This window comes from Talpa europaea (genome assembly GCF_964194135.1).
Source record: "Talpa europaea genome assembly, chromosome: 2".
Taxonomy (NCBI): domain Eukaryota; kingdom Metazoa; phylum Chordata; class Mammalia; order Eulipotyphla; family Talpidae; genus Talpa; species Talpa europaea.
The window spans coordinates 149,691,749-149,702,037 of NC_140068.1; the positions used below are offsets into that span (position 1 = coordinate 149,691,749).

A 10,289-nucleotide genomic window follows, 5' to 3' on the forward strand; every position below is an offset into this window, starting at 1 on the left:
CACTACATTATGATTAAGGGGACAATACTTCAAGAAGAAATAACACTCATTAACATATACTCACCAAACGAAAGAGCACCAAAATATATCAGACAACTGTTTTCCTCTCTGAAAACAGACATCAGAGAAAACACATACGTAGTGGGAGACTTCAACACACCACTATCAACAATGGATAGATCAACAAGACAAAAAATAAGTAAAGAAACTAAAGCTCTAAATAAAGACCTAGAGCATTTGGGCTTAACAGACATCTATAGAACACTAAACCCACAAAAAAAACGGAGTACACATTTTTCTCAAGCGCACATGGATCATTCTCCAGGTTCGATCACATACTGGGGCACAAGACAAACATCAACAGATACACCAAGATTGAAATCATACCAACCATCTTTTCTGACCACGAAGGCATCAAACAAGAAATAAACCATAAAAAGAAGGCAAGGAACTATCCTACCTCATGGAGATTAAAAACCACACTACTGGAAGACCACTGGACTAACGAGGAGATCAAAGAAGAAATTAAAAAATTCTTTGAATTGGGTCTGTGCAGCGGTCGTGTTCTCCCAGCTGGGTCGCCGCGCTTGCGGGGAGAGCGGGTTGGGGACGCCCGCCCGGGGAGGCGAAGTCATGCCCCGGTATTACGAGGACAAGCCAGAGGAAGGCGCGTGTGCGGGCGTGAAGGAGGACCTGGGTGCATGTCTGCTGCAGTCGGACTGTGTACTCCAGGAAGGAAAATCCCCTCGGCAGTGCTTAAAGGAAGGAAACTGCAAAGCTTTGAAATACTCTTTTTTTGAATGTAAAAGATCAATGTTGGATGCCAGGTCAAGATTCAGAGGACGAAAAGGATATTGATACTACTATGTTGAAGCAAGATGAGATCAACAAATATCTTTTCCATGGTTGTTAAAACAGAGAACCCAAATAGGAAACATTTGCTGTATCTGTTTTTTCCCCCTCCATGGAATACTGGAAAAAAATGGATGAGCTTTGTTTCTGAACATGTATGATGATTCTCTTGCTTTAGGTTATTTTTAGAAGAAAACTTTATTTATGGGCTGGGAGCATAATAAATGTGTTTAGAGAATTGTTCTAAAGCACAAACTATTATTAAACTTAACTCAAAAATGAAAAAAAAAATTCTTTGAATTGAATGACAAGGAGGACACCAATATCCTAAATGTATGGGATGCAGCAAAAGAAGTAATAAGAGGAAAATATATAGCAATAGAAGCTCACATCAAAAAACAAGAAAGAACTCAAAGAAACAACCTAATCTCGAAGCTCAAAGATCTAGAAAAGGAACAACAAAAAAACCCCAAAACCAGTAGAAGAAAAGAAATAATAAAAACCAAAGCAGAAATAAATGAAATTGAAACTAAAAAAACAATCCAAAAGATCAATGAAACCAAGAGCTGGTTCTTTGAAAAAATAAATAAAATAGACAAACCCCTAGCCAGGCTCACAAAGGAAAAAAGGGAGAAGGCACAAATAAACAGGATCATAAATGAAAGAGGAGAAATCACAACGGACACAGCAGAAATCAAAAGAATAATCAGTAACTACTATGAACAGTTATATGGAAACAAGTTCAACAATCTAGAGGAGATGGACAAATTCCTACAACTCTACAATCACCCAAAGCTAGATAAAGAAGAAAGAGAACACCTAAACAGACCAATTACAAGCAGCGAAATTGAAATGGTAATCAAAAACCTCCCCAAAAACAAAAGCCCAGGACCTGATGGATTTACAAATGAATTCTACCAAACATTCAGAGACGAATTAGTGCCTATCCTTCACAAACTCTTCCAAAAAATTGAGAAGGAAGGGACAATACCAAACACGTTCTATGAAGGCAATATTACACTAATACCAAAACCGAATAAGGACAACACAAAAAAGGAAAACTACAGGCCAATCTCCCTAATGAACACTGATGCAAAAATCCTCAATAAAATTTTAGCTATCAGAATCCAACAATGTATATCCATAAGATAATTCACCACGACCAAGTTGGATTCATTCCAGGGACACAAGGATGGTTTAACATCCGAAAATCAATCAACGTTATCCAACACATCAACAAAAAGAAATATAAAAACCATATGATAATATCAATAGATGCTGAGAAAGCTTTCGACAAAGTGCAACACCCATTCATGATAAAAGCCCTTGAAATTCTTGGGATACAAGGAACATACCTCAACATCATAAAGGCCATCTATGACAAGCCAACAGCCAGTATCATTCTCAATGGTGAAAAGCTGAAAGCAATTCCATTAAGATCTGGAACAAGACAAGGATGTCCACTCTCACCACTGCTTTTCAATATAATACTGGAAGTCCTAGCCAGAGCAATAAGACAAGAGAAAGACATCCAAGGAATCCAAATAGGAAAAAAAGAAGTCAAACTATCACTATTTGCAGATGATATGATAATATACATAGAGAACCCCAAAAACTCCACAGAAAAGCTAATTCAACTCATCAATCAATTCAGTAAAGTGGCAGGATACAAAATCAACACGCAAAAGTCAGTAGCCTTCCTATACACAAACAATAAATCTGAAGAAGAAGAAATCAAAAATACCATCCCTTTTATTATCGAAACAAAAAAAATCAAATATTTGGGAATAAATCTAACAAAAGAGGTAAAGGACCTATACAAAGAAAACTATAAAACACTGTTAAAAGAAATAGAAGAAGACACAAAGAAATGGAAAGACATCCCCTGCTCATGGATTGGAAGAATAAACATTATTAAAATGGCCATCCTACCAAAAGCAATATACAGATTCAGTGCTATTCCAATCAAAATTTCAATGTCATTCTTCAAAGAAATAGAACAATTATTGATGAAATTCATATGGAATCACCAAAAACCCCGAATAGCCAAAGCTCTCCTGAAAAAAAAAGAAGGGAATGGAGGCATCACACTCCCAGACTTCAAACTATACTACAAAGCCATAATCATCAAAACTGCACGGTATTGGAACAAGAACAGACATACAGCCCAATGGAATCAAATAGAAAATCCAGAAATAAACCCACAGATTTATGGTCAACTAATCTTTGACAAAGGAGCAAAGACTAAGCATTGGAGCAAAGAAAGTTTGTTCAATAAATGGTGCTGGGAAAACTGGGTCGCTACATGCAAAAGAATGAAGCTTGACCACTACCTCACACCATACACAAAAATCAACTCTAAATGGATTAAAGAACTAGACATAAGACTTGATACCATAAAATACATAGAAGGAAATATAGGCGAAACACTACGGGATTTGCACATCAAAGACATCTTTACAGACACATCACCCAAAGCAGTGATAGTGAAGGCAAAGATAAACAGCTGGGACTACATCAAATTAAAGAGCTTCTGCACAGCAAAAGAGACAATAACAAAAACAAAGAGAAACCCCACCAACTGGGAAAACATTTTTGCACCCAACACTAATGATAAAGGACTGATCACAAAAATCTGCAAAGAGCTGATGAGATTCAGCAACAACAAAGAAAATAACCCAGTCAAAAAATGGGCAGAAGAGCTAAAAAGAAACTTCTCTGAAGAGCAAATGCAAATGGCCAACAGGCATATGAAAAAATGTTCAACATCACTTGTCATCAGGGAAATGCAAATCAAAACTACCATGAGATACCATCTCACACCAGTGAGAATGGCACATATTAAAAAAACTAGCAACAACAAATGTTGGCGAGGGTGTGGAGAAAAAGGAACTCTTCTGCACTGTTGGTGGGAGTGCAAACTGGTCCAACCACTATGGAGAGCTGTGTGTAGATTTCTGGACCTACTAAACATAGAGCTTCCATATGATCCAGCAATTCCACTCCTAGGTATTTACCCAAAGGACACAGAAACATCCATTCCAAAGAACACCTGCACCCCTATGTTTATAGCAGCACTGTTTACAATAGCTAAGCTTTGTAAACAACCCAAATGCCCAAAAATAGATGACTGGATCAAGAAGATGTGGTACATATATACCATGGAATATTACTCAGCATTCAAAAAAGATAAACACATGAAATTTGCAGCAACATGGATGGCGCTGGAAGGGATCATGCTCAGCGAAATAAGCCAAAAAGAAAAAGAAAAATACCAGATGGTCTCACTCATAGCAGGAATCTAGAAAACTCAAATAAGGGACCAGGAAAATGAATATAAGAAAGTGAAAATCAAAATCAACAAAAAACTATGAACCAGAGACACTTTTTGGGGGGTGGGGGCGGGAGGGGAAGGATTGGGGTCAGAATGGGGCGTTTGCAATTGTATGGGGGAATATAAAAATAAAATTTATTATTTAAAATAAATAAATAAATATGCAATATCATGAATCAAAAAAAAATAAAATAAAAGGACTTATCAATGCTCTACTGCAGGCACACAGGAAAGGTTAATAAAAGGTTTATTTACAAGGGAAGGGCAAGTGAAGAAATGTACAGTTCAGGGAGAAAAATGGGAGACAAAGTTTTAAATGTGTCCTACCCGATCCGCTGATCTGGAATCCCAAATGGCGCTCTGAGAGCTGGCCGCGAGCCAGGAGCCGTGAAGCCAGGAGGCGAGCGACACAGCGAGCCCCCAAAGGCCCACGTGTTTGGTTTTTATACCCAACCTGGCTGCTTAATCCACCCTCATGTCCCAGCCACCTTCCCTTTGGTGGTGACAGGATTTGTCTTTCCCAATGTCCTGATGGCTTTGGTCTGGAGTGGGGGTGGAGTCCACAAAGCCTGTATGGGATTAGTGCAGGACAGCCTTTCCCCCTAACAATCCTACAAAAATGAGTTGTCATCCTACAAACCTAAGCCTTTGGAAATAGAAATAGTTTTATTAATCACAAGAGTTACATGACCTTGTTTATCACTTTAGGGTTTTTAGTGTTCAAGCTTTTTTATTAGAAGCCAATCCTGGGGTATCCTACACAGCAGGTGAAAGAGCAAAAGCAACAGTTATCTTTTAAGCTAAAGGAGTCATCTCTTGTTAGCCACCAAGCAGGCAATTACAAACAAATTGCACACAGATAATCTTGACAAAGCCCAAGCCAGTTTTTCAACAGCAAATCTACATGTGAAACAAACTCTAGAGAAACCAAAAATCACATCTGCGCTTATGGTAGCCAGTGCCATAGGGAAGCCCAATTTCCCCATGGGGCTGACTAACCACGGATGGCTCTGCCCTAAATCACATTGGGCGCCAAATCTGTTACAGGGCAGGGAGAGGGACAGCCCAGACCCCACAAACCTGCCAGCTCTAAATAGATCTGCCATCCACCGCATCAACACAAAACATATGAGACTTTAATGGGAAGGAACTTTAATACCATTAGGAAACAATACAGAAAAGACAAAGAATCTAGTTTCTAAATCAAAGCACCCAAGTGACCCTTCCCCTCGTGGGTAAAAGTCCACCCAAGCAGGACTAGCCCAGAGCAAGACCCCAAAGCCTGTCACAAATCTAAAGCAACTTCCTGTGGGGACACACAGAAATGGATCAGGAATAACCAGAAAAATCTGGAAGGAAAAGAGCAAAATCAAAATCAAGACAAAACCCGCCATTGTCACCTCCCCACGGGTCTCACCCACATCTGTGTCACTCAGTCCACGACCAAAAGGCAAGCGTAGCTTCTTCACGTGTCTCTTGGCTCCATGTACCTCCCCCAGGTCTCCTTCTGGCTCCATCCTGCTTCCTTCCTACCTCAATCTCCTCTGCAGCTTCTTCTCTCTCTGCTCAGCTCCACCCTCCTTTTGGATGGGGCAGGAAACCTAGAACATCCCCTTTCCTGGGGGCTACCCTGTTAAAGTTGGAGTGGATTTCCTGGATATAATGACACAGGGTTTTGTCAGAGAACAGCTCCTCAAACTTGGGTAGGTACGTGGTAAGGGACAAAATCAAAGGTCTGTCATGGGGCCAGCGGCAGACTGACAGAGGTTGGATGGACAAAGCAGATACCTCAATGGATTATCCAAGAAGCAAGAGGGTGCTAAAGAAACTGTTGACCTGATACCTCAGGACTGATACCTCAGGACTCTACCATTTGTGGATCATCAGGTGAGTACCTAGCCATGCCTAGGTACATTTCTCTAAGTCAATGTTCCTAAGGTATATACTTGGCAATGAAGAAAAGTGTTTGGCCATGTAAGCGGCTATAGAGAATGCTGTACAAGCATTCCTTTTCCTGGAGAAATTTTGTTATGGAATCTTGTGAAAGGGAGAGGAGCATCTCAGCAGGGAGGTTGTTCCATTCACCTTGCTGCCCCACTTACATGCAGCTGCCTTGGATTGGATTACATGAACTGGATTTCCTGAATAGGGGGTAGCTGGGAAGGAGCAAGGTGGATATATAAATTGAGGTAGAATGAAGGGGAGACACTTGGAAAAGAGATTCATGGGTGAGATATACATGGGGAGTCTGCTCCTGGCCCTGAGCTCCTTAGCAGAGACAATGGCAGCTATTATCTTGACCACCTGGTGGATTATTTGCTACATTTTCAATTCTGGGTCTCTCTTTCTGTCCCAGCTCTCTGAGACCTGGCTAACCCCTTTCTTTTAGTTCCCTCCCAGAAGGTCCCTTAGACTTGTGGTGATCTTTTAGGCCTCAGCTACCTTGCTTTGGGCCAAGCCTATTTGGATGGGCATTTACCCAGGGGATGTGTAAGTTTCAGAGTTTATGCTGTTATTCGAAATCCTTTATCCTTTTCACTCTCTCTCCACCCCAGTTAATTTTTCACACTAAGAGTCCACTTTCTTTGCCTTTGTGCATGTGGATGGCTGGATCTTTTTAGAACTTGCACTCCTTAACAGTTTGGGGCTTGTGGGCCCCCTTGGGCATGCTGTTACTTGACCAGCATACCTGAGCTTGCTAAAGGCTCTGACAAGTCCTGCAGGAAAGACAAGTCCTTAACTTTGCTTAACTTGGCATCTTTCAATCTTTCTGACTATTTTTCCTTGGTTATGTCTGGTCATAATCCATGGATATCATGCCGAAAACACTGATGTAGGCTTTAGACCTAGAAGGCTCTGGACTAGGTGGAGAGAGGCCTGATCCTCTGGAAACCAGAAGCCTTCTCCATACTCAAGGAGATAAATTCCCTTAGCAGCTGTTGAGTGTGATCAGGGAATCAGTGCTGTCAGAATTCTCCGTTGGGCTTCATCCCTGGGGTAGGCATCATTTCTATTCAAGTAGAAGATATCTAAGCTCTTTACTGGGAAACTCTTATCTTTGGTGATCCATATATCCTCTGGGATAGAGGCAGGTTCCTGCCAGCAGGACCTCCCTTCCTTTTTTCCATAAATACTTAGTCATTTTATTGAATAAGCTGAACTTGGCAGGGCATAAGCATAAAATAACTTTATTCTTTCTTCCCCTGTCCCTTCAAACCACTCCATGGTCTAATTTTTCCTTGCCTGAGGATGGACTCATAGCCATGGCCCATGGCTTTCCCAGTCATTCTTAGAAAATAAATGAAAAGCTCCTTGTTTTGGCATTAAAATAAATCTTTTTAACAATCCTATAATTCTTATCTAGTGTAGTTAAAAATCAGAACTTTAGTCTTGTACCAATTAAGACATTTTCCCTTCTCTAACTTGGACCTGGCCCAAGCTGGGAGGCAAGACTGAGAGGATAGTTTCTTTTCTTCTTTCCCTCTTCCTCTGCTTCCTCACGTATCAACTGTTGTTTGTCACCTAGGCAGGGCTGGGTCCTAGGAGAGGGAATTCAGGACAAGGACACAGACTCACTCAGCTGTACAGCTCTCATCCTCAGTGGTCCCTCTGGACAGCCAACGCTTCCTGTCACGATGAGCTTGTGGCATCCTCAGATCTACACACCTACTGTGTGATGACGACAGTAGGGTTTCACATGCCTGGGTCATATTGCCCTTCCAGGAAGGCCTCTTGGGAAAAATGACTTTCAAGGAAACCCCAGCCAGTTACCTTCAATTCCAGTTCCTAGAAAAGTGCAGTAGAACTGTGGCTCACTCTCAAAGTGCCTTGTCTGGACTCTCGTACAAGATGGAGGCACTTCTGGCCAAGCTCTGTCACCCTTAGATGTCTGTTGGCAAGAGTCAGACAATAGCCCATGAGTCCCAAACCCCAAGCTCTGTTCCCTTCAAACTCCCTTTCTTTGACTGGAAGTCTGTCTTTTTCCTGCTTGTGGGGATGGGGTACCAGGCTCACTGAAAATTCTCACCCCCCCAAAAAAAAATTCGCCTGGGCCTCCCTGGTGGCCAAGGGGTTAAGTACAGCATGGTGAAACTATCTGCAGCCTCTGCAACACAAGTTCGATCCCAGATGGCTAGGGAGCTACCCACATGTCCCAGCAGACCTCTCCTGTCTCGCCTGCTGCTCCCCTCAGCAGTGTATTTCAGTGAGTCTGCCTGTTCTGCTCCCCACTCTGTCTCTGGTGAATCCTCTCACCCCTTGCACCACTGGCCTGTACCCCAGTCCTTGTATACATAAATAAATAAATCTTGGGCCTACCTGGTGGCACAAGGCATTAAGAAGCAACCTATGAAGCCGTTCGCAGCCTCTGCAACACAAGTTCGGCCCTTGGCCAGAGAGGTGACCCACATGGAGCAGCAGACCTCTCCTGACTCACCACTGCTCCCCTCCGCAGTGTATTTCAGTCAATCTGCCTGTTCTGTTCCCCACTCTGTCTCTGGTGAATCCTCTCACCCCCACACCTCTGGCCTGTACCCCAGTTCTTGTATGCATAAATAAATCTTTAAAAAAATGATAAATCTGAGAAAAGACTGCTTGAAAACGGCAGAAGGCTCCCGGAGGAGCCAGTGGTGAGTTGGAAAGTTCACCCACGCCAGGCCCCTTCTGACCAGCAGTCCAAGCCCAGAGGGGGAGCGGGCACCCACGGATTGGGCAGACCAGGTGCACAGAAGAGTGTGCCCGAGACCGGGCGCGCGGGGAGTGCATCCTGCATCGCCATTTTAGAACAGGGATATTTCTCCAGTAAAGACTGCCTGAAATCAGTAGAAGGCTCCTGGAGGAGCCAAAGGGGAACAGGGTATTTTGCCCACGCCAGGCCCCTTCTGGCCTGCAGTCCGAGCCCAGAGGGGGAGTGGGAACCCACCGCCGGGGCAGACCAGGCATGCAGGGGAGTGTGTCCTGCATTGCCATTTTAGAACAGGGACCTTTCTTCAGTAAAGACTGCTTGAAATCGACAGATGGCTCCCGGAGGAGCTAGAGGGGAGTGGAGAAGTTCACCCAAGATGCCGGCCAGCCACAGCAACACAGTGTCCCAATGCATATGACAAATTAGAAAACAGACAGTAGGGAGTAGAAGAACCACACGCAACCTAGCAACTCCTCAGGAAAAAAGCACACCAAAAAAAGAAAACCACCCCCCAGATTGCAACGACAGTAACTTGGAAGAACTTCTGCGTCTTCCAGAAAGAGAACTTCAAATTGCCATGATTAAAAAAATGAAAGAACTCTTAAAGGAAAACAATGATAACAGAAAAATAATCAACGATCAGAAGAATGAAATTGAGTCCCTAAAGAAGGAAGTAAAAGAAATGCAGGAGATCAAAGAATTAATGGAGGCACTAAAGAACTCTGGGAAAAGCAATGAAAGCAGAATCGATGAAATGGAAGAACGAATAAGTACTCTTGAAGACACAGAAATAAAAAGAACCAAAACAGAAAAGGAAGGAGAAGTACGAAGGAAAAAGACTAAGAACAACTTCAGGAATTATCTGACTCCATGAGGAAAGGAAATATAAGAGTTATAGGAATCCCAGAAGGAGAAGAGAGAGATGTAGGAACAGAGAAAATATTCAAGTAGATAATTGAAGAGACCTTCCCAAACGTGAATAAGGAGCTGAAAATTGATATACAAGAAGCAAGAAGAACACCAAACTTCCATGAAGAAAGGAAAAAAACAGCAAGACACATAATAGTAAAGCTCCCAAGTATCCAGGACAAGGAAAAAATAATGAAGCTGACAACAGGGAAGAAACAGATAACATTCAAAGGAAAACCAATCAGGCTGACATCAGACTTCTCCGAAGAAACTCTACGGGCAAGGAGAGAGTGGAGGGACATAGTCAACAGACTCCAAGAAAACAGATGCCAACCAAGAATGCTCTATCCCGCAAAGCTCTCCTTCCTCTATGAAGAAAGAATTAGGACCTTCCCAGACAAACAGAAACTCTGGAATTTCATTACAACTAAACCCCCACTCCAAAAAATGCTACAAGGAGTCCTAAAGCCAGAACCTCAGAGGGACGAATAACAACGAAAGAAGGCCAAA

The 10,289-nt window shown here is 42.5% G+C and overlaps 1 protein-coding gene across 1 annotated transcript; it reads left to right on the forward strand.

Annotated features, from left to right (window-relative positions):
* Positions 1-633: 633 nt before the first annotated feature.
* Positions 634-1,494, forward strand: LOC311167124 (cytochrome c oxidase assembly factor 5; the record flags this gene model as incomplete). The annotated part of the gene is made up of 1 exon (XM_084227940.1): positions 634-1,494. One exon carries the CDS (start codon positions 634-636, stop codon positions 856-858), a length of 225 nt encoding a protein of 74 aa, XP_084084066.1. The 3' UTR covers positions 859-1,494.
* Positions 1,495-10,289: the final 8,795 nt, after the last annotated feature.